General features: G+C 38.6%; 1 protein-coding gene across 1 annotated transcript in view; it reads left to right on the top strand.

The window, feature by feature from the left end:
- FBN1 (fibrillin 1) overlaps nt 1-24,954 on the top strand; it is a 142,150-nt gene that overhangs the window by 39,969 nt on the left and 77,227 nt on the right. Inside the window, exons 5-13 of the mRNA XM_085303420.1 lie at nt 1,623-1,820; nt 4,903-5,028; nt 9,971-10,096; nt 14,030-14,188; nt 16,670-16,837; nt 18,082-18,222; nt 18,944-19,063; nt 22,329-22,454; nt 24,611-24,733. Coding sequence (XP_085159546.1) covers nt 1,623-1,820; nt 4,903-5,028; nt 9,971-10,096; nt 14,030-14,188; nt 16,670-16,837; nt 18,082-18,222; nt 18,944-19,063; nt 22,329-22,454; nt 24,611-24,733 — 1,287 coding nt within the window. The remainder of the gene's footprint in view (nt 1-1,622; nt 1,821-4,902; nt 5,029-9,970; nt 10,097-14,029; nt 14,189-16,669; nt 16,838-18,081; nt 18,223-18,943; nt 19,064-22,328; nt 22,455-24,610; nt 24,734-24,954) is intronic.

The raw sequence follows: 24,954 nt of genomic DNA, 5'->3' as shown, positions 1-24,954 counted from the left end.
TGAAAACTGGTAACATCTGAGGATGATATTAAATAAAAGTAATTGCACTGAGATATTTTTTGTACAGCTAGTCCAGGTATCAGGCATCAGGGAGACTTAAAAGAGCTAGCCAAAGGGTTCTCAGAATCATGCAGGTTAATTTTCCATGTATCTTGAAGCAGAGGGCAAAATTCCAGAAAGTGGAAGAAAATTATGTTTTTCCAGTAATTTTAAAGGAAAAAAAGGAGATGATCTGGGAAATTATAGGTCTGTTAAACAGATGAAGGATAGAATAGCAATTCAGGACTTTTTGTATAGAGTTAGTGAAGAGTAGGTGATAAGTAGAATCATTTAGTACAAGTTTATCAGAAATAGATCTTTCAAATTGATTTACTATTCTTTTTGAACAGGGTTTTTTTGATAAATATAATGACAGCAGTATAGGATATTATAACTACTGGATATCTTAGAGAACTTAATTTTACTTACTATATGAAAGAGTGGCTTGATTAGTTAGCAGAATTATAATATATTGACATAGCATCCCTAGACTTGATTAAAGATTAGTTAAATAATAGGTTTCAAGGTACACTTGATTTGGGAGCAATCTGGGAGTGTTTGTCCCACAAGAGTCCTATGGAGCAGGTGGGGAAGGGATTGGTTCGTTCTTCTGCCCTGTTGAACACATTTTATCAGTGGTCTAGTGGAAACATATAATTGTTAACAAAGTTTGGAAGTGRCATGGAAATTGGAGGAATTCATGATGTCATCATTACAAGGCAGTGTGGATTGCGTAGTGACCTTGACTTGGGCAGGTGGTAACTATTTCAGTACAGATGAACATCAGGTTCATAATCTGCTGGCTCTGTTTTCGGGATGCTGGACTCTGTTCTGGTGCACTGCAATGGGAAAACATTTTAGGGTCACTTGTGAAGAATTAGCTGGAGTGTGCACCCCGGATGTRTAGGAGACAGCAGGAGTTGGCAGTACTGCTGTTTGGTTGTTGCCCTTGGAGAATGGAACAAAATAAAGCCTACTAGTATTTTATTAACATCTTAGTTTAATTCTGTCTGTTGGATGAGTGGCCTGTCCTACCATAAACAAATCAAAGCAGATGTGTTCCACATGCCCTCCATTCAGCTGTAGGCAGAGCTTACCCATATATCTGGTACGGCATATGGCTGAATAACAGTGAAAACTGTCCTCAAAAAACTTCCTGTAGTCTGGATTTCCATCCCTTGAGACTAATTTGAGAACAACACTTGTGGAAATAAACATATCCTAACTCTTTTATCAGTATTATTTTAATTGACGTACTGAATATTTAAAACAACCTGGATTCAATCTGGTGAAAAGACCTCCCAAATTGTAGTACTGGAGATTAAACTAAGCTGTAAAGGGGACCTGGAGAATCTTAAGTATCTAGTATTCCTGGTTCACAGAGCTGCTTATTCTCAATAGATTTGAATGACAAGTAAACTTGAGAAGAATCCTCAATACCACACTGGCAAGTGGGATCGTTGAGTAGGGTGGGGAACTTATGTGCAGAAGACTTGCTCAAGTCTGTTGCTATTATGCTTTATTACAAGTTTTGTCATATATTTGTATTGTGATGCTGATTAGGTTTCCTGTCTTTGGCACAGATTATAGGACTGGCCCGTGCTTCACTTTGGTGACCAACCAGATGTGCCAAGGACAGCTCAGTGGAATTGTCTGCACAAAAACCCTGTGCTGTGCGACTGTTGGGAGAGCCTGGGGCCACCCCTGCGAAATGTGTCCTGCCCAGCCGCATCCCTGCCGCCGAGGTTTCATTCCAAACATTCGAACTGGAGCCTGTCAAGGTAAGTTAGCAGCAAAGCTTCCCGAAAAGCTGCTGAAATTGTTACTGGATTAATGTTAATTGAGTTACACTGCTGTGAATAACCTGTCCTAAGCCATTCTCTGCTATATGTGTGAAGAATGGAAAAACATTGTCAGATACATTACTTCATGATTCAGTGAGTGCCCGATGTTCAAGCGAGTACGTTAGTAACTTAGGTCATGTGAGAGCAGCCAGCATCTTAATGAATTTCTTACTGCCAGCAGCCCTTTCATTTGGTTCTGTAAGGGTGTTTTTCTGTGGGTACCACTGGACCATTCCTTGGAGGAATTTATTCAGTTTTAAACAGCACTCAAAACATGCAGAAATCAATCTATGATGATATTGTTCCATTTATTTGTTGTGGATTTTTTAGCTCAAAATTGTTGGGTTTGGATTCGTCTTGAGTCTTATCTCCTGAGCTACACTGCTTCGACCTGGAAAAAAGTGMATGTTGTGCCATTTGAAATGCCGTATTATATATTTTATACAATTTTGGAAATGCAGTTTGCATTTGTTTCAAATCGTAAAATCCACCCAGATGTTGCCTGCTTCTTTCTGAGCATGCCTTACCATAGAAAGTCCTTACACTGCTTTTGGCTTTTATTCTAATACTTCCAGCTGTATAAATTCTTTTATTGTCTGGATGTCTGGCAGGAAACAGGAGAAAGTTAACAGGGGCAGCTATGTATTAAACTGATGTAGATTATAAATTCCCAGGACCATATCTTTGGGACTAGCTTATTTCAATCTGTCTAACATTTTCAAATAAGATACAGCATTTTTTGAAAATGGGAGAGATAAAGATTATAAGTTTATTAGTAATTTCATTTAATCATGACATTCCTGTGAAGAACTTCAAGGCATTCCATTGCAATAAAAATGTAGTTATCCTCTATCACAGGCCAAGTCCTGTTTGGTGCCTGCAGACAGGCACGATGAACTGTGAGATGGGCATGTTTGCGTATGCTACGTGATGTACTCGTATTTTAGCCTCAGTCGTTGTGTGGCAATGGTGCCCCGCTCACTGTTAAAGGTCAGGGCTAAACCRTGCAGAAATCTGTGAACCGGCATTCTGGACAGCTCTGAGATTCTGTGTGCATAAATATGTGGCCCACACCCCTGACCTCATGCCACACCTACTCATATCCCTCGTATGTCTGTGTCCCAGAAAAGCTGCGGTGACCTCTCCGATGGTTTTGCACAGGCTGTCTCTGCTTGCTGCACATTTCTTAGCATGCAGCTACATTTATGCTAATCTGTACACAGTGCCAACAGAGTTTTGGCCCTGTATGTTTGACTTGTACTTTCCAGTTGATCTGCTCTCCTGTAATGTGTTCGTAATTTCAACAGATTTGCTATGGAACCACATATTAGCTTTATTTTTCATGCAATTGTACTAAATCCAGTCCTTTTGAAATCAGATAACATTCATTCAGACTGAAGACATTTCAGGGATTTCACATCCATATTCAATCTAAATAAAGGAAAGCAGGTTAAATAAAATCCAGGTTCTCTGAAGAGAAGAAGAAACCGCTATAATTGTGTGGATAAATCGGAAAAAAATAGAGGGAGTGGGGGCAAGTTTGTTTTAAAAAGTAAATATTGCTGCCCACAGTTTGACTTTGTCTTTCTGGCCGAAAGTTAAGTTAATATCACAGCTGAGATTTTAAAGATACAAAGTACGAAAATGAAAGCCAAAAGGTGGGATTTTGAAACAGACGTTGTGACTCAGGAGCATGAGTTCTAGGGTTTTTTTTTTTTTTTAAGATAATACCGAGCCATGAAATTTGGCATGATTATTATTATTAAAACACTGCATATTGCTTTAGGGAGAGACCAGCCTGAGTCGCAGCAGCAGCGCGGCGTTGTCAGCGGGTGCGGCRGCTCCGCGAGCTCCCTGTGCTTCCCAGCACGAGCGTTAGCTTGGGCACCGCGCTGGTCTGACATGGCTCTGCTGCTTCCACTTCCCGACCTGATTTCGTCGGCTCAGGGATCTTTACATAACGCTCTGCTATGTGGCACAAATATGCCCCTTGGCATTGGTGAAACTCCCTGCTCCCAGGGAAATTGCCTCTTGGCCTTTTGTACAGACATAGTATTGTGCTTCTCAGACTACAAGACACGTTACAGCTGGCTCTCTGGGATTTATAAAGGGAGATTTGAAGGCATCATCTCCTTCAACTTGTGTCTCTATAGAGAAACCAATCCCAATGAGAAGCTCAACAATTCAAGAAATTAAGTTTTACCAGCAGCAGCTGGTACCCCTAGGGGAAAAGGGTGACGGGAAGGATTTTTCTTGCGCTTCCTTCCTAGCTTGTGATATCGTCTTTGTCATTTGATTTTCCTGAGTGAGAAATTAAAAGCAAAGAGGGAGACTTAAAGGGAAAAATGCRAAACAAAGTTATGAAAGTCTAAGCAGGTCATTAATAATGCCTCTTGAGACATTAATTATGGCTGTGAAGCTCCTTGAGTCAAATCCTAACTGCGACTTACGGGCGTTGGTGCCTCATCTTATTGGAGTGAAGAGTTAATCACTTCTATCAATAACGACTGTGCGGTTCCCTCCAGGAGGCCCCATGAGCTGGGGAGCTGTGCGTGATACGTGTGGAGGGGTATCGTGCACAGCTCCTCAGCTCACCCAGGCCCTGGGAGCTCTGCTCATGCGAGCTCTGTACTGAATGGAGTTGCCAAGATTTTCCAAGTGGCAAATGATTTTGGGTGCCTGACTTCCGATACTTTAAGGGCCCTGGGTTTTGGCAGGCTGTGTTCTCTGTGCCATGATTCCCCAGATGTTTTGGAAAAACAATGCAATAGCAGTTAGATGTTTAATGTCTGTAACAATAACAACAATGTGATTTCTTGCAGAAAATATTTAGAGAACTGTACTTAATCATACTTCGCGTAGGGTGGTTTCAGAATTAGTGTCTTTCTTCACAAGCAAGTATATTATGGGTGAAGAATGGATTTAAGCATATTTACTTCGTTTGTGCATAGGCAAATTATTATGGCTGTTCTTGAGAAATGAATTAAAAGTTGATGTTTTTTCCTTTTTTATATGATAGATGTGGATGAATGCCAAGCCATCCCTGGGATCTGTCAAGGGGGAAATTGTATTAATACTGTTGGATCTTTTGAGTGCAAATGCCCAGCTGGACACAAGTTTAATGAAGTGACACAAAAATGCGATGGTAAGAACTTACAGAACTTTCTTCTGCAAGTAAAGGGGGGAAATATTTTGGGAGCCAACTTTATTTAGAAGTTTGTCACAGACTTTGGAATCTCTCTTTTTGTCTTGAATATGCAAATAACTTTTCGTAACAAATATAAATAATGGTCCTTTCTCCTTCTAAACGAGRGAACCTTAAATATTGGCCCTGCAGCTTTTTCCAGCCTTTTTTTCATGTAATATTTTACAGACTAAAAGGTACATCTGAAGCAAATTAAACATTAAAAATATGTTTAACTGATACATTACTTTACAAATGTTTGAGGCACATGTCTCTGTGAATTTGTTTATCAGAAATTAGGTGGCTGGAAACTTAAACACATCCCTACCTACTCAGGTAAATGGTATTTGATATTAATGAGAGTTTGATGCTGAGATGAACACTTCACAGCTAAGCTATAAACTCATCCTTATAGTCGCAGATATTAAGAAAAACGAAACATTTTATCTCTCTTCATTGGTGATCCTAGTTTGGAAGGATGGCAGGTGCTAGCTATTAATGTGGAACTCTGTAATGCGCGCTTATGGAATCTTGCTAATTCTTAACTCTGATTTGATTTTTTCCTCTCTATAATGTAATAATAAATACTGCAATCTTGATTTTAGAGGGGGAAATTTGAGTGTAAATCACTGGCTTTGTCAGCTGTCACAGTGACTTTGACAGTAGAGGACCTGGCCCCAACTGTTTTCTGAATGTCCTGAATAGCTTCCTGAGTGCTTGACAAGCATTTAATGTCATGCAGATCAAGTGCTTAGGAAAGCTAAAATGACGAACAGGAYAGAAGGAATTTAAGATTCCTTTTTGTTGGCAGAAGAGTAGTGCAGCACTGGAACAGGTCACTAGATGAGTGGTGGAATCACCATCTTCAGAGGCTTTGAAGATTGGTGTAGACCGTGGCTGATCCAGTCTTATGTCGATGATAGTCCTGTGCCAAGTGGGAGATTGGACTAGAGACCTCCAAAGGTCCCTCCCAACCAGCATTCCTGTGGTTTTATGATTTGACTAACTACAAAAATCTCTTTTAACCAATATGTCTTCATTAGGTGGGGGCCAGATCAAATATCATATCAAATATCATACTGTGTAAATATTTACTCCCAAATTGACTTCTCTGATTTGCCATTTATAAAACATTTCAGAATGTGAGGGCTATCATCTTAAACTATTCCTGTATAATGGCTGATTCTCCATTTTTTATTTATCTGACCTGTCCTTCATTTTAGCAAATTTTGGATACATAAGGAACRTAGTATTAAACTGTGACAATTGCACAATTTGATCTGACTGTGCTACTGAATAGTCCTGATACTTTTTAAACTCTGAAAATTGATCCTCCTTTCAGAAATTATACAAAAACTAAATTCATATGAGCAGATGAATTTCAAAAGTGGTTAATGATTTTTGAGTGCCAGCTTCCAACATCATAAAGTGTGATTGTAAAAGCAAGGAGTGCATTCACCCTTTCTGAGTAAGATGCCTTTAAGGAGATACTCAACATTTTAAAATCATTTTGGAAGAATTATGACTTACTCTTTCGAAAGAAAAATCCCTATTTCAAGCAAAATCTTCTCATTTAATTGGAAGCTAAGGAAAGCAGTATCAGAGGAGTGTGTACACAGGGTTTTCAAATTTCCTACCAGTAGTTTTGGCAGAGAGTAGCCCAGCTTTAGGGTAGTAACATTGCAAATGTTTCCCTCTGTGGATGAAGTACCACAAAGATGGTGAATAGGGAAGACTGAACTTGTGGCTTGTTAAGCATTAGTACTTGGAAAACTGAAAACTGTAGGTTTAAATAAGCTGGATTGTATAAACATTGCTACAGTAATTTTTAGGCTTTTGACTGCTTAATCATAGAGAGAAAACCCACTTTCAGAGCCTGTATTTGGTAACAGTCAAGGCCCTGGACCCAAGGACCTGGGATACCTTGGTGCACTTCCAAACCCTGACACGAATTTCCTGTACCAAGTTGCGAAAACTCTTTGGAGTGATTGCCTGGCTCCAAAGAGCGAATGAAGCTTCCTTTCTTCTGTGTTATACTTGTGCAATGCTGAAGTTTGGTAGACAGAGACATACTTCCACTACATCTGTATATTGCATCTACCATAGCAATTTTAGTTAAAACCTGTTGGTATTGATACAATGCAAGGAATTAAAAGTGGCAGCCTTACACCACATGCAGGAAGTATAACAGTGATTTAGGAGTTGAGAGCATAATCACACAACTATTGAATATCCATTCTACTTTCCTGAATTATCCCTTTGAATTTTACTCAAATGGAAATCTCCATTATAATACAAAGTACTTGGCTTATTGTAAGTGACATAATTAAATCTAACACATAATAATTGACATATGATCATGTGCTTGGCTTAACATCCTATCCAGCAAATGCATCTGCTGGCAGCTAGAGTGTATCCTTGGTCACCRGTCTAACAGAACTGGGAGCTACCTGTTGGATTATCAGTACTGTTTTTCAGCAGCTCTCCAATCAACCACACATCACAACAGAAATCATGAGATATAATGAGACAGCACAAGAAGAAAAATGAGACCTGTAGTTCAATGATCTGTGTGTTAGCACAGGTGGTGGAAAACTAGATTTTAAGTGTTACATTATTTCAATGCTTCATATCACCATTCCTGTCCTAGTTGCATTAATACTGAAGTAAGTATGTTTTTGTGGTGATGTGGGAGTAATTTTTCCTAGAGTGACATTCATGACTGTAAGTATATCAAGTGTACTTACCTGTATAAAACTCTCATGCTTAACACTGACAATATTGCTTATGTTGATGTCAACACTAATATAAATAATGAAATACTGTTTGGGTTAGGCTCAACCCTAAAATAAAGAGTGGTGATTTTGCTTTTGAAAAGGTCATACTCTATATAAATAGTGGCAACACTGACTTTAAGATAAACACTAGTGAATTTGAGTCAGGAAGATACTTGAATCTGATCCACTTAAAACTGCATTTTTCTCTATTAATTAAGGACTCTATTCAGTTTTCACATTTTTTGTCACTGAGACTTCTGGGACTCCTGCAGAGTATAATCCTGGAGCAGAAGCCAAAAGTCTTTTAGCAGCGCTCCCAGGGCGCTCGGACTGGAGGCTTTGGCAACACCCTCTAAGTAGCACTGAACAAGAAGTCACACCCCTCTGCTACGCCCAAGCGAGGAATGTGACCCACATCACGACAGCCAGCATCGATGCTGGGGGAGAGCGTGTGCACAAGGGGCCCTGGGGCCCCGCACTGCTCCCAGCATCTGTGCCTTCGCTCCCCCTATCTGCAGGCCAGCCCTGGTCCCTCCACTCCTCTCCCGCAAAGGCAAGTCCCACAGCGGTACTAGACCATCCATTTCTTTACCTAGGGGAAGAGGAATTGATCATTTTTATATTATTCTCTAAGATCCTCTCTGCTTGCTACAAAGCTCATCAGTGGTCCTGTGGGACTTCGGGTGTTTCCCCCATCTGTTGGGGCCAAATTCCAGTTTAGGCGTTACATTTAAATTCCTCCAATCATTTTAAAATGGCTAAAATATTATTCACTTCTTGTTTTGGCGTGTTGGGTGGTGTTGCAGTGTTTCATCTCAGAAATTTTTGTGGTTGGTGAAATCATTATTACAGCCATGTGTCTATCTGTTCGCCACTGGAGAGCAACCAACGGTCCTGTGGTGCCGTTTTTCTCACTGGGTTCTCACAGTCAGGAGAGCTACTTGGTGACGGTGGATGACTGTGACCACCAGTTATCACTGGTCGCTCTTTAGAGAGTAAAGTCTGCTTTGCTGGTTCTTCTTGTAGGTACTGTGGAAAAAGTGAGCTGTCTTTAAGCTCATCTGATCTCCAGGTTCCTAGAAGATGAGAGCAGTGCTAAGTAGATGTAGCTGAGTTGTAACACAGGTCATGGGAAGCCAGGGGGAAAGCAGCTGCACATCACAGCTGGCTACTGAGGGTAATTAAGGAGCACTTGGGCTGGCACAGGTTTATTATTTGCATGTCTGTAGAYACCATAAGCTTCTAGCTGTAGAAGAAACAGTGCAAATTCCCTCTGTTAGTGTAGGCAGGTGTGATCAGATATAAGAAAGTATTTGTTATTTTTTTATGCAGATTTTGAAAATTTCTATGCATTAGATCTATGATGATGGCTTAATATATGGATCAAAATTTTTTTAATGATTGCACTTACAATATGAATTTTATTTTAAAACTTCATGCTTTCTGTGGTAGATGATTCAGTTTCTGGCTAGAAAATTGTTGAAACCAGAACATTCACTTAAAAGAGAAAGCAGGAAAGGTAATCTTTGTTGCCTGCAGTCATCCTACTTTGAATATAATCCTGTCAGATTATTTGACGGGTCAATACTTCTGTATAGCGGGATTCCAAGAAAGAAACCAAAAATGCACTGAGAAGTGGAATGGGCAATTTGATAGGTGCTATACATTCTTTAAATCCATATTGAATAGGAGATACTACACTGCTGGAGTTAATGTGAGACATAAACGTAAAGCTCTTGATCATTTGGTCATTACAGGTATCACAACAATTTCTTAGAACAGATTTTATAATTCTAGTGTGCAGAATTCAATTTGAAAGGTCATGGTTTACTAACAGCTAATAAATCCCCAGTGCAGTTTTAGATTTTTGGCCATCATTATCAAGCAGTAAAACAAACTCTGACATTTTGCAATTTACAGATAAAATATTTTTTTAGATTCTGTTTCACTTGTGTTTATAAAATACCTAACAAAATAAGATCCTCATCCATATTTGAAACTGCTGTTTGTGCTCTTAGTACTTAAGGGACCATGGAGAACACTGTTATTAATAATTATTATAAAATGTATATTCTGATACCAGAACTTACCTGCCTCTGCTCCTCTCTCTCTTTTTTTTCTTGAAGATATTGATGAATGCAGCACCATTCCTGGAATCTGTGATGGAGGAGAGTGTTCAAACACAGTTAGCAGTTACTTCTGCAAGTGTCCACCAGGATTTTATACAGCTCCTGATGGCTTAAAATGCATAGGTGAGCAGAATACTGTGAATGACAAAGCAGTAGGTGCCACGAGCATTCATGCATCTCTGAAATGGATAACACTGTACCAGAAATGTATTTCAACACCAGATACTCTTGAAATCCTTTGTTTATGTAAATTACATCATGCGTCTAACTGTTTTCTGAAGTGAGTTTTCCATTTGCAGGATATGTTTTGTCTTTCCCTCTTCCTTCATTGTGACATTCTCTTTCACTTTTCTTATTAGGATTTTTCTGTTATGGCATACTTTTTGCCATACAATAGATAGAATTTGTTTAACAGATCTCCTTGATATTCTTACTCTCTCTCATGTTAGTTTCTGATTTAGTCCATGTTATATTCAGCAGTCATTTAGAAAAGCAAACATAATTGAGTAAGAAGATAATTCACCTCACTCCTTTTTTTTCATTCCAGCTGTTATGACTTTAATTCAGATATTTTTCATTAAAGGAAGTAGTGTGATAAGCTGGATCTGAGACATTTGTAGCTGCTTCTGTGATGGTGATGATTTAGCATTGCTGTTCTTTCTAGCTTTTGCTGTGATAGAGCAGAACTAGTCTTTTAAGCTTGGGTGCCAAAGGACTATGTGAATTAAATGACTGCCACTTTAGCAGAATTAGGCCAAGTATATAGCCTGCTGTGAAGCGGGTCAAATATTTCATTCTATGTGCTTTTTCTCATTTTTAAGCAGTAATTACTTTTTCTACTGTCAATGCTGAACTGTGAGCATTCATTGTCATTTAAGGAAGAGTTTCATTTCCACAGTTTTGCCTTGTTTGTTTAGAAGCTTATACACATTGACTGCATAGGAGTTCAAAACAGCTTCCTGTATTAGCATATTTTGTAGAAAAGCATTTGGGAAAAGATTGAACAAAAATGACTTCACAGAGAAAGGTACCAAAATATACTAATACTAATAATTCCAGATACTGGAAATCTGGAAGTAGTTCAAAATACGATTCATTTTGAATGGTACCATTCTACTTCTTCAGGTTATAAGAAATGAACTTTATTTCTTCCATTATCAAGAACAGCATTTTGGTAGATAGGATACATTCTGTACACTTAAAATGCCAATGGAGCATTGTTTTCGTTGCTTCAGATTAGTAGCTCCTAAATGACTGTGTGAAGCATTGATTACTGCATGTACTTAATTTTATGGAAAAGATGCTCCTTTCTATAGTAATGAACTTGTACAGAGATGCAGTATTTCTGTCTGCTTTCTACTTTTTATACTCATTGCTCAGTTAGAATTGCCCAACATTCATACCCATGTTACATTTCTGCCATTTTCTAACCTTTTTTACCTGCTGTATTTCCAGGCTGAAAACGTTTAGTGAAAGAATTGGGTATTTAAATAATGACAGGCTGTATTAAATAACATGCCAGACCATAAGCCATCATTAAAGTTTTGGCTTCATGTCGAAGGCAAATTGTGCTAAATGGGAAGCACTATTAATTATCTGCAAATATTTTGGATTTATGTTTAATATACAGACTACATACTTGCCATATTAACAAGGATAGAACCTAAATCTGTAGTAGAGCTAGGCAAAATATGTAGTCTTAATTTAATTGCCACATGCCTGTCTTAAGTGAAAAATGTTAGCTGAATGTGTCTATTCTGTTAGAGATGAAGTGCTTCTGAGGAATGTATCCCTTATGGGACTCAAACTAAGCAGCACTGGAGCCGAACATCCAAAGGAAGAACCAGGAATTCCATTATTACAAACCTTAAAAATTAGAGTAGACAAATCACTAGATARTATCTCCTAGAGCTGTAGAGGAGAAATGAAAGCAGGACATCTCAACCCAGGTACATAGAGAACACGATGAAGAGAGCTGTTGGCCCACACTTCTAGATGGCATAAATTAATTTGCTCATAATGTTACTGTGTGATTTCCTCTTCTATTCAAAAAAGAAAAGAAAAAAGGATTCATTTTTCTTGAAACAGTTATGTTCATGGTGATTTTTTACCATTTCAAAATACCCTGTTATTTTTTTAAATGAAAAATAATAAAATTTTAAAAGCTGAAAATGATTTTGTGTTTCTGGAACAGAAAGAAGTTTTTTCCTGTTATTCTTACCCACCCTTTTTTTGTGTATGATTTCCTTTTTGCAACTAAAAATGAAAGAGAAAAAAAAACAAGAAATAGGGAAAAAGTCACCTCTGATTAAGAGTATGAAAAGATTTGGCATTATTCACACAAATTTCTGGGTTTTTTTTAATGATACAGGTTTTGATTAGCTCTTGAAATTGTGGGTAGACAAAGATGTTTCCTGTGTGTTTACTTTTCTATGGCCCATCGTGCACTTGGGAAAATAAAAATAAATACATAGAATCGTAAGACTTAGGCATTAGGGCCAGGGAAGTCCAGAAATAATACAGAGCTGCTGAATTTCTTTATTTCTCTTTTCAGTCTGTGGTCTGTCTCCTTTCTCTGGTCTGGCCTTTTGCAGAACCTTTCCCTACCTTTTGCCCATTATGCTTTCACAGGTTTCAAAACTTGATCATTACCAAATTTGAGAAGGATGAATTAGAGAAGATGATGGTAGAGTCGGTTAGAGGACTCCCTTCCTTACCATGCACCCTTCATTACCCTGAGCATCTGCATAGCTCTCCACAGCATATGAAGAAGAAAACTATAACAAATGCAGCGTGGAGCAGTCTACCTCAAAGCTTTGTTTCATTTTAAAATGGTAGATTAAGGAGCACATGTGTTTGGGTACCAGGAGGAAATGGAGGACCAGTAACACAACTGAAAAGATCTTCTCCATTCCAGATTTCCATTATAAGAAGGACCTAACTCTGGAAGCAAATGCCAACTGACTCCCTCAGCTGTACTGCCAGTAGTAACCATGTTCAGGGTTCCAGTTAGTAAAAGGCAGAACCATCAAAGACTCTCCCAACATATCACTATATTTCAATTTCCTCAAAATGATAAGAAATGTCCCTGCTTTTTTATATCCATTAGAATAGCTAGTAACCTCTGAAAACCACAGTTATTAGGCAGATAACTCCACTATGCTTAACTGAGATGCTGTTTCTTTAGAGARTGTTGACTTGTGTTGTAATGTTATGTCTGCAACTTTTTCCTCTGCATTTTGACAGCAAATGTTCTTGTTCTCTAGAAACAAACATAGTCTAGTTTATCATCCAGCATCAAATCATACCACAACTTAYGTGGAACTTGACATGATGTGACATTTATTGTGAAAGTTACTCAAAGCTTCAGATTATTCTATTTATTTATTTGCTGCCATCCACATTTTCTGCCCCTTCTCTGAGCTAGGAGATCTCTGTAAAATGTTATTTGAACTGAGTGTATGAAATTTGGGTATGGGATTTTTTTTTACAGCACATTCTTGCCCTTTTCAGACAGGAAGCCAACCCATCTCCATAAACAATGTGATGGCACCATTTAGAGTGCATTCCTCTTTCTTGCGTGCAAGACTGTATCTTGTCAAATCACTGCATACTTCAGCTGAGGAAGTTGAGACTAATGAAAAATTAAGTATAGTTTGGGGAGCTGTGATGCCGTAAGTGACTATATATCAGTTGCTTTCAAACCACAGCTTGAACAGAATTGATCTGGTACTACTTTTAATAGAGATGATACTAGAATTTTTCTTTGAAGGCACTGAAGCATATTTTATTACCTACTAAATACACATTTCCCACTGTAATATATTGCTGTCACATATTCCACTTCAGCTTTCACATAGGAGGTGTTACACCTGCAGTGAATCCCAATTTGCCCAAATATTTTCTAGATCTTTCAGATTTTCTGCCTCCTACTTTCTGATTGTTTTAATATTAGAAGTGCTATTTTTCCGATAATGTAAGAAAAACACTGTCTCTTGTAAAAGTCACATACTTCATTGGACTAATGATGACATATCCTTTTCTTTCTCTTGCTAGACATACGTCCTGGATACTGCTTCTCTTCTCTGACCAATGGGCGCTGTGGCAACCAGCTTCCACAGCCTTTATCCAAAATGCAGTGTTGCTGTGACAGCGGCCGATGCTGGTCTTCTGGTGCAGTGAGCGCTCCTGAAATGTGTCCGATCAGATCTACTGGTATGAATCCACCTATATTCCTACAAGGGTGATTGAACACTGACTTAGGCAGTGATTTTCCTTTATCTGTAATATTTTAATTACAAAAAGGGTCGCATGGAATGGTTGAGGTTGGAAAGCACCTCTGGAGAYTGTGTAGTCCAACCAGAGCTGGACAAGAGGAGGTTGCTCAGGCTTGCACACAGACATAGAATCATAGAATTGATAAGACTGGAAGGGACCTCTGGAGATCGTCTAGTCCAACCCTCAAACGAGTTGCCCATACAGGGATCAAACCTGTGACCTTGGCATTATTAGCACCATACTTTAAACAACTGAGCTAAATCTATCATAGTCAAAGGAATTTATCTGTTGTTAGTGAACATTTTGTAGCCTAAATGTGACCTCGTTTGATTCAGGTTTTATTTTCAAAATGCTCTGTAGCTTCAGGTTCCTCCAGATCCTTCTAATAGATTCTTGTTCCCCCTGGAATTTTTTCCCACCAGGAAATGGGGTTTTCTTCTCTCTCATGCTCAGTTTCCTGAGGTGCCATTTATTTTCTTAAATTTCCTGAGATGCCATTTATTTCCTTAAATTTATCAGTAAACATGATTTTATTTAAATTATGTTACTCCGTTTACTGTCTCCAAAATGTGTTCTGTGCTTTGTTGCCTCGCTATGTATTGAGATCCACAGGTAATGTGAAATTTGAATTTAGAGAAGATGGTGAGCAGATTGTGAAGCTTGCATATATGCAAGATACTGCTGACCTTATTCAATCAAGTTCAGTCATTCTTCAGTATATCCCAGAGAGCAAGATGAGAAATTTAGAGCTCTAAGTGAAGGATACCAGTGAGTCAGAGTCTCTCCAAATCTAAGATGGAAATTTACTGTAGTATAGTTACACATTTTAACCAAGTGGTTGCATATCTAATGTGGGCAGCAGATCCAGATGCTACTGTAAATTGGGCTGTTTATTGCTAGAAATTACACATGGAGATTAGAGTTGCAATAAAAAGGCCTTGCACTGTATTTCATTGCATAACACAGCTATAATCATTTATAAGGAATGACAGGGTTCACCACTGACACTATAAATGCTTTAAAACTGGTATCTCAGGAATATAGTAGTGTGTATTCTCACCTGAACAGCTCCTTCATGTGTGCTAACTCCGTTCAATAGATGGCCACCTACAGAGCCGTGACTTCTTTTTATGTGGAAGGCCTAGGCTCTTGGTGGATTGACTTTGGATAATTGGACATTACCAATCTAGAGGAAAAAAAATATATTGTTTCTTTCAAAATGAGTAACCAGTGTTTTGTAGAGAGTGGTTGGCTAGAGAATTGACTGTTAGAAACACTATCATTTATCAATTCCACTGTGATTTAGGAAAAGTGTCTAGTATGTTTTACAGGTGGAAATAGGATATAAAAGTGCTGAAGGCTGAAATACCTACCTAATACCTCATAGTTCTCCAAACACTGAATTTATTTTCATGCATCTCCTCAGCGTTTTGTTTTCATTATAGAATTCCTTTCCCCTGTTGTGCCATAAACATTAAAGTTTTGAAATTCAAAGATATTGACTGCACAAATAGTTGTTTGTATACCCATGAATTGTGGACATGAATTAGGTCAGCTGGAAATGTGGTCTTTAATTGCGATACTCTGTGTGCATTCTTTGGATTGTACATTCCAAACCCACACTTCCCAAAGACAAAAGAATCGGGTGCAGGAGGAAAAATGGGGCAGTAGGGCAGATGCCACTTATAGAGAGGAACAATAGAAGAATGTATAACACTCAGCACAGACTGCTTAGAGCAAAAGATTATTTTCCCATGCACTGGGGAAGCATGAATTCGGTGTGGGTTGGACTCAGTTTCTCTTTGTTTAGACTCCTTTGATTGTACCTAATTTGGTTTATGCTTTTATTGACAAATCTTACTTTCACAATAAGATAGTGTTAGTATATTCATTCTCTAATTGGTTTTGCCTCATTGCTTATACATATATTTCTTTGTTAAGGAAGCTAAGTTTTAAGAGACTAGTTGAAACCAGGGTTTTTCCTTGTTCGTTATTTTTCTAACTCTGTGGCAAGTTTTATATTAAATTAACTTGGGATCAAGTCCAAAAGTCCTTCTTTTGGTAAACTTGCCACTGAGTTCATCAAAGATTTTGCCTGAAAGTAGACTAAATAGATTAGGATCAGGACCCTCCCTCCCTACTATGTTTCAAAATACAGAATATCAGTGATGTTATCTTTTTATTAGTGGTCTTCTGACAGACCACATGACTTCCTCCTTTGGATGAATGATTTGATTTACAGAACAAAGYTTGTTACTCTGAAGAAAACTGACATAGCCCCAGATTTTCCAGATTGTTTAAGATTTGCTGTTGCTAGTCTGAAAAGGGGGGAAATTTCACTGTGTGAAAAGAGGGATGGTTGGATTAAATGGAATGGCTGTATGAGTCTAAAACGGTGTTTGTGTTTTCTTGTTTCAGATGAGTATCGCAAATTGTGCTCAGTAGTTGCTATGCTGCCAGCAAGACCTGACCTTCCTCCGGGCCGTCCTGACATCATCCCTCCTGATACAGTTATTCCTGGTGTTTACCCTCCTCTGGTCCCTCCGCCAGAAATTGTTTATCCATCTCATGCTCCACCACCTCATGGTAAGCAGAAATATTAACCATTTCCTGTGCTGTTTACATTTAGCTTCTTTGAAAACATGCGTCTTTAGGAGCAATTTGCTCCTTGCAGCTGCTGGTATCTCTTGCTTGCTTTTTGTATCTCTCTCTAGTCTCTGTGTATTCTCCTAATCATAGCTTGGTTACCAGGTATCTTACAGTAAGTGTACGTCATTGGTAATGTTTTTCCTATTGAGTTAGGATTCCAATGTTGCTTTCTCACTGTATTTACAAAGGCCGGTGTGTTGTAATAGCTGCATTACTTTAAGAATGTTATTAGCTTTGCTGCAGCTCTTCAGCTCAGTTATGGTGGCTACTTATGTTGCAGAATTTAGTTGAGAGAAAGCAGCTGCTGTCAGGTTGTTTTCCTCACTATTGCTTGGTTAGGTAGAAAATGGAGAGATAGAAGTATTAGTTGGCTGGACACTGAGGCTGAGCCAATGTGAAGAATGAACGTTTTTAGGGAAAAAGATGGATAGGTTAGCTTTCCCTAGAGCAAGGAGGAAGCCAGAGCAGGATACCAGTATGTTCCTTATTCTGTCCTTTGTTCAGAGAATTTACTARGTCCCCATATAGTCCACAGTAGGCATCTGAAATCATTTGGCATAGCCACAAATCCTTTTCAAGTAAACACAAGCTCATGTCATCCATGTTCTGTGCAGGCTCTGCTTGCATGGGCACCAATTGAAGCTATTTAGCCATAGTTCAGCACCAAGCTGAGCTAATAAGCCCAAGAGGCAAACTTTATTAACTCAGGCCTAATACTGCACTGAGGTAGCTGCAGTATTTGGTGAGCTGGGAGCATGGACAGAGCCAGCTCACATCGGCCTGCCAAAGACTGTATATAAGCTTACTTTCTGGGGTTATCCCTCTGTCTTCTCTCTCTGCTATCAATAAACAGTGAGATAATTGAACTGCTGCCTGGCTGCCGCTTGCTACTGTTAGCTTCTTACAGAGTCTCTACAGTGCCCTGCATCCCCTTTGTTCCTAAATGTGGGCAGTCAGTCCTCTTTTGTCCTGCGGAAGAGGAAAACAGATTTGTCACAGTAAAAAGTCAGTGATTACTAGCTGTTTTCAGATACAACCCTCTCAATGCTGATTTGCTATGTGATTTGCRTTGAGATAGAAGGTAACTCTTGACTTTTGATGGAAAATGCTGCACAAGTTGCAGATTACATAAAATGATTATGATGGACTATTAAAATATTTTTCCAAATCTCTTATTTCAGTGATCTTGCCGGTGAATTTCACTGACTATTGCCAGCTATTCCGACATCTCTGTCTTAATGGACGCTGTATTCCTACTCCTGGGAGCTACCGCTGCGAGTGCAACAAAGGATTCCAACTAGATGTTAGAGGGGAATGCATTGGTATGTGTGTTTTTTTTTTGCTATAAATCAGAGAGTGGAATTATATATGTGTGTGTATATATATATAGACACACACACACACATATACACACACACACACACACACACACACACACACACACACATACATATAAAAGTTTTCCACACAATGTAATGACCCTAATTGGTTTCTCTTAAAAAAAGCCAGCAGTAAATAGACTAGACTTCATATTTACAAAGATGGCAAAAAGTAATTACTTTCCAATGCAAACTCATTTTTACTGCAGTTTTGCCTTTAAGAGAATGTTTAATATCTTGTAACTTGTCACAAAATTATATAGAGGTAAGGATTTCTTATTTTACTAATGTGTGATTATAATGTGTTTATTAGTGATTTAAAATGACCTGTTTAAAAATCTGCCAGCTGTTTGAGCATACAAATGAACTTACTGGGGGAAAAAAGAAAAAACAAAAAGCAATAAGGAGCATGACTTCAGCCTTAGTGAGATCTGCAAGTCCTTTTTCCAGTGATAAGAAGTATTGTACTGGGCTCTTGAGTCCTTTGATTTTGGAACTCTTCAAGAAYACGATGACAGGAGCAAGGATTAGCTGCCCCTTTCTTTCCAAACTACAGAATGCTACTTTTCTGCAAAACAATAAAATAACCATATAGACACGACTACCTTTCAACCAATGTCTTAGTAAAATACTAAGTTGGCAAAATACTGTCTGTAATTTACAGATGTTGATGAATGTGAGAAGAATCCATGCATCAGTGGAGACTGTGTGAACACCCAAGGATCCTACATATGCCAGTGTCGTATAGGATATCAGAGTACACCAACTAGAACAGAGTGCCGAGGTAAAGTAGTTTCATAGATGTATCTGTACTATTGTATACATACCAAGAGAGAAAATATTTTAAAGCAAAATTTAATACATGTTAAATAAGTTTTTTTTTTTAATAAATCATATATGGCAGTAAAAAATGCTCTTTCAAAATGATTAACCTACCTGAGCTGGCTGTTCGCAGACTGAGTTGAGAAAAAAGACACTTTGTCCTGCGCAGAAACTTTTTTGACTTTGAGGTGGAAGAGAGATTTTGGTTTGGGGGTGTTTTTTGTTTTGTTTTGTATTCTTTAACTGTTCACACATTTTTTTTATTTTGCTCCTTGGGCATCTCAAGGACAACTAAACACCCCTTCTCTGGAGTAGCCCTTTACCTATAGAAGGCTGTTAAAAGACTAATAGAGGTGGGAGGAAACATAAGTCTTCCCATGGGTAAATATAAGAGTACAGTGCTCTGTGTTCTCCCTGCCTGCAGTCCAGAGTGGAARTCAATGTAAATTACAGCAATGAAAGCTTACATAAGATGGAAAAGTGGTGAAGCAGTGGAAGAGACTACCTGGAGAACCTGTGAAATCTCCATTATGGGCACTTTCAGAGAACAGGCTGGACAATAGTCCTGCTGGTCTTCATCTTAACTTGTTATGGGAATGGGGACCGCTTAACCCATCATTGTTCAGCCCTCTACCAGGCACAAACTCCCAAACTGTTCCAGGTGTGAATTTGACTGCAGCTGCAAAGGTAGATACACTCCATTATGTTTAAGTGATATGAGAGACTTCTGTCAGGGGGTGATTGACTACCTTAATATTCCAGAAGAAATGAAGCATCTAGATGAAATAGGATAAGTTTGAGTGCTCAAATTCACAACTTACCTTCATTATATTTTCCCTTCTGCCTTAAAAGGAGGGTTCCTTTGGCATACACTTATTCTGAAGTAGAGAATAGTAGTGGAAATGCTTGAAACTGTGAAGAAAAATGGGATAATTTGACAATTCTGGCCTTCTATAAGGAGTTTTTAACTCTTACTATGACATTCTCACTTCAAGTGGGAGATTTTTTTTTTTCATGCTAAGTCAGAATGATTAGCATAGCTAAGGGCTTGTTTTATCCATGTAGTTACAACGTGTGCTTTTTGAGGCGCTTATTTAGCAAACAGGTGGGATACGCGGTAGGGTGTATCACTGCACAAGAGGAAGTAAAGTGAGCAGCAGTGGCCACAAAAGCAGGACAGTAGCATGTGCTCCTTAGAGRAAACAAGTGAGGGGAAGAACTGAATATTCTCATGTAGTCAACAATCTGGCAGATATGAGCTAAAAGAAAAAACTGTTCATGATCTTTTAGCTTTAATGAGATACTACATAAAATACAGGAAAGGATCAGAGATGGAAGGGCAGAATAACCATGTATTAGCAAATGAAGGGAAGAGAGTTCTTCTCAATCATTAGTCAYATTTCTAAAAAGCTAGAGAAGAAAACTCCCTGTATTAGCCTGTGAGTTTTCTTCTTTGTGAATCAGAAATGGGTATTTGTGGTACAGAAACTTCGTCCAGTCCAGGAAGACTTGAGCCAGCACCACTGCGGCTTGTCACTGGGAATATTTGACCTAATAGCCTGCCAAACAGCCATGTTGCAGAAGCATCTTCATAGTTCAGCTGAGTAGTGGTGAAGGAGTGCTGAAGTGGAGCCTCACTGGTGATGAATTTACTCATGAGTCATTTTTGTCACACGCTTTTAATTTGACTGATTCATTAAATAAACACTCGATCATCAGAAGCCCAGTAGCTTWATGGCATTAAAGTGTGGTCACTTAACAGTTCCCTTGCTGTCTATTGGAACTCTGCTTACTTGACAGGCAGTTCACAATGTGCTAAGATATGCAGAACCTTTGTTTTCTGAACAATTTTTTAGGACCAGGAAAAAAGAAAAAGTCTGGTGGGGGACAGTTGGCAAAATGTGCATATAGCAGTGATGCCTGCCAAAATCAACMTTTGCAGTAAAATTACTTTGGATGACTACTTTGTATATTGAGTTTTTTTTTTTTTTCCCCACAACAAATATGTCTGCGTTGATACACTTTTACAAATGTCAGGTGTTCTTTATGTCCCTTCCTGGAAAACAAAATGTCCATAATGACAAGATGTTTATCTGTTCCTTCCTCTGAGGTTCCATGGGTGGTATTCTTCCATAGGATAAGTCTGATAGATAACTGACTAAAAATTGCAGATTATATTGCAAGCTACTGATTCAACTGTAATTTGGATTTCTTAAAACTTTAGTAGAGTTCTGGCTGAACGAGCTTGTTAATTAAGTTCTTAGATGAGTAAGGCTGTCAGTGCTATGATTAGTTATCAGCTTCCAGCAGCTTAGCAGCTTCCACAAGTACCATGCTGATGAGAAAGCACATGTATATTCACAACTTCAAGAGGTGTCAGTTCTCCCTCAGATACCTGTCTAGGTAGCAGGGGCTCAGTTCAGGAGGATGATCTGTCCTCTCCTGTTTCCTGAATACAGCAATGCCCTTCTGCAGAGAGTGCTTGGGGAAGGGCATCTTCAGGGTGTTTGGGAAAACAGTGTGGTTGTGCTATAGAGGGTGCATCTTCATGGGCTTGTTGAGGTCTTTGTGAGCAGAGTCCCCTCTGTGCAGGAATCTCTGGGAGATGGTCCAGGCCTTGATGAAGAACACTGAGCAATCTAAAAAATGTCTAGACAGTCTGTCTCAGCATCTCCTCTCCCCTCGTTTAGGGGAGAGGGAGAACTGCCAGCCTTGTGTGATATCACTGTTCAGGTCCTCCAAAGAACTTGCCAAGCACCTCCTGCAGAGAGAGGGAAATGAGGAGCTGATGTTTCAAATATAAAACAAGCAGGAGAAATCTTTTGAGGTGGAAAATCTCAAACTTTCCTCTTACTTTTTTGCGTCGTAAAGCAACAGCAAAAGACAAGTTTACCCCTTCTTTTCTTCAATAGTTAGCTTTTGTTAAGTTAAATTTTAGTTAAAACATTTTTATGAGGAACAAAATGCAAAAAGTCAATTAAAAGGAACTGAATCTTGATTTAGCAGGGTAATGTTCACTGAAATTCTTTAACAGCAGCTTGAAATTCAAACTGAAGAGCATTCTCCACCTCTGTAACATTCAGTTACAGAAATCAGAGCGAGTTATTTTCAGGTAAATACAGTTTCTGTGTAGGGTTAAAGAGCTGGTGAAAGAGGGAATGGGTGAATGTTTTTCACGAGTATKAAAAAACCTCAAAATGTTACTTTTCTTTTTGGTTGGCTTTCAGACATTGATGAATGTTTACAGAACGGTCGTATCTGTAATAATGGACGATGCATAAACACAGATGGCAGTTTTCACTGTGTTTGCAATGCTGGCTTTCAAGTGGCAGCTGATGGGAAAAACTGTGAAGGTAAGACTTTTCTGAAATCACTCTATATGAATAATTACACTTCCAAGAGATTATTCACTTCAATGAAAAATAAAAAGACCTCTTGGGGGTGGGGAGTGGGGGGAAGGAGCAAGGAATCAAATTTCTAAATACCATTTGCTGTATCTGGGAGGGCAAGTAAACTGTCTTTTGCAGCCAGTTCTGGAGCCTTGGCTTGGCAATTCTCAACAGGATGTCTGTCCAACAGGAGAAATAGCACATACCACTATCGCAAAATGTAGTTTCTTTGATGGGAGTGGTACATTATAAAACGGAGCACAAGTCACATGCTGCCTGATTTTTACTGTGTGTTTAACAGCATGCTTTATGGGATCTTACTGGGTGACTAGCAATGTGCTTTATGTAGATGCAGTCTGATCTGACCCATAAAAACTGTTTTAAGAAAAATTTGTAAACATAATTGATGTGTTCCTACCTCCCAGACCTTTAGCAAAGGGGGGGAAAAAGAAGAATGTTCTTTATCATGCTTCCCAAGGTCCTTGGGAGAGTTCCCAATGATCTATTCATACGTTAAAGGAATTTCAAGCACTGTTCTTAGAAACATTTTTGGCAGAATACTATCTCAGTGATTCAGCTTGAAGACTTAATGCCAAAATTCCTGGTTGGGATAGATACACGATTTTTTTTAAAGTCATAAATTATTTTTGTCTGACTTAGCCTGTAAGTAAAAAGAAAACACACCATGTCTAGAAGTGTAATTTCTGTCCAAGACAGCTGCAATATTAAGGAAAATAGCACGATTCTGAATATATTGTAATGTCATTATGATCCAGTGATTTTATGTGCTAGTAGTGATTCTGTTAATCCTTGGTAGAGACAGACATTTTAAGACTGTTCTTCCTGACTCTTTTTTAGATATGGTTTAGCACTATAAACTCCTTTTTAAATATATAATTATGAAACTATATTGACTAAGTGTATTTGGAAATGAATATATTATGGAAAAAGCTTGATTCCTGATTTCTTTGTTTCCCACCAAATACCATGTGCTAATAGTAATAAGAACCAGGACATCGGCAGTCTGGTAAAACATTTTTAATTCCATTGCATATGTTGCCAGAATGTCTGTTGCATCCACTTATGAAACAGTTTCATCTCTGGCATTGTAATGCAGTGATTTTTGTTCTTAGGAATACATGTGCACACACACTAATAAGTAAAGACCATAGGATTGTGCCATACTTTAATGCAGCTGTGTGTAGTCCTTTAGATGAAACGAGTAGATAGTGCTGATTTTTTGGGACATAATGTCCAAAATTGGCTTCATTAGCAGTAGTACGAAAAAAAGACCAAGGAGATATAATGTCTTACCAAAACCAAAAGCAAATTTTTCTGTACTCTCTTTTCTTTTGGTGTGAGTGGCTGATTGTACGGTGTTCAGAAAAGCAGTGTTTGGGTCCTCCATTTTTCCTACATGAATCCTTCATGCTATGGCATTAGGTCAGTGTGTGAATAATGTCAGTATAAAGCTATGAATAGTCAGTAAGTACCCTCATATGCAGCCTGTTGTGTTGAATATAGGGAAGGGTTAGTGTTTTTTTTTTTTTCATTGAAGTTGATGAAAAAATGCTAACAGAATGCAGTGCGCTACTGCATAATTCAGTGCTGCAGTGGGAAGTCTGGTGCATCACAAATCTTAGATTCGCCAAACAGAGCTAACAGAAATTTGCACTCATAACACAAATGCCTCTTCCTGCCCTTTTGGGTGTTCTTAGTAACACAAAATTGTATTTACCATTCCAAATGGAGGCTGCTACCAATCTGCCTTTTATTTACATCAAGACTGCAAATCATCTTCAATTCAATCTTCAGCCTTTCTCACTTTTTTTAAGGTTTTTACCAACTGGCAGTTCTTAAGCTGTCCAGTCTCTCATCTGTTTTTCATTCTCTTTACTGTGTTTATATGCATACCTTTGTATGTTCTTGATTCATTGGTAAAAAAAACCTGAGTCATTGCTTTGATGAATCCTCTGGGATAGTGCAGTATGTCCCATCATATGGTGACGCTTACCATGTACACTGACAACCAAAAAAAGGAGTTAAGATTTATCTTTTGGAATAATCCATAGGAGTTCTGCTTTATCAGTGTGACCATTATCTGTTATGTGTGCTTTCAGATATGGATGAATGCAGCATAAGGAACATGTGCCTGAATGGGATGTGCATTAATGAAGATGGCAGTTTTAAATGCATTTGTAAACCAGGGTTCCAGCTAGCATCTGATGGACGTTATTGCCGAGGTGAGCATGATAAATTACTAGCCTGCAAAGCTTGTGAGTCATATGCCCCGGTAGCTTCAAGAATCATCTTGTTTCCTCACAATGATGCTTGGGGACAAGAAGTACTGGGCAGAGTTCTGGTCAGATATGCTCTTTTAATCAGCTGGAGGGATTTGTCATTGTGCAAGACAGTATTCTGTCCTCTCCACAGTGTTGAGCAACAGCCCTAACCGCCCAGTGGG

Source organism: Rhea americana, unplaced genomic scaffold (assembly GCF_003343005.1).
Source record: "Rhea americana isolate MKP2758 unplaced genomic scaffold, rheAme1 scaffold_2, whole genome shotgun sequence".
Taxonomy (NCBI): Eukaryota; Metazoa; Chordata; class Aves; order Rheiformes; family Rheidae; genus Rhea; species Rhea americana.
This window is presented reverse-complemented; position numbering and strand designations above follow the sequence as displayed.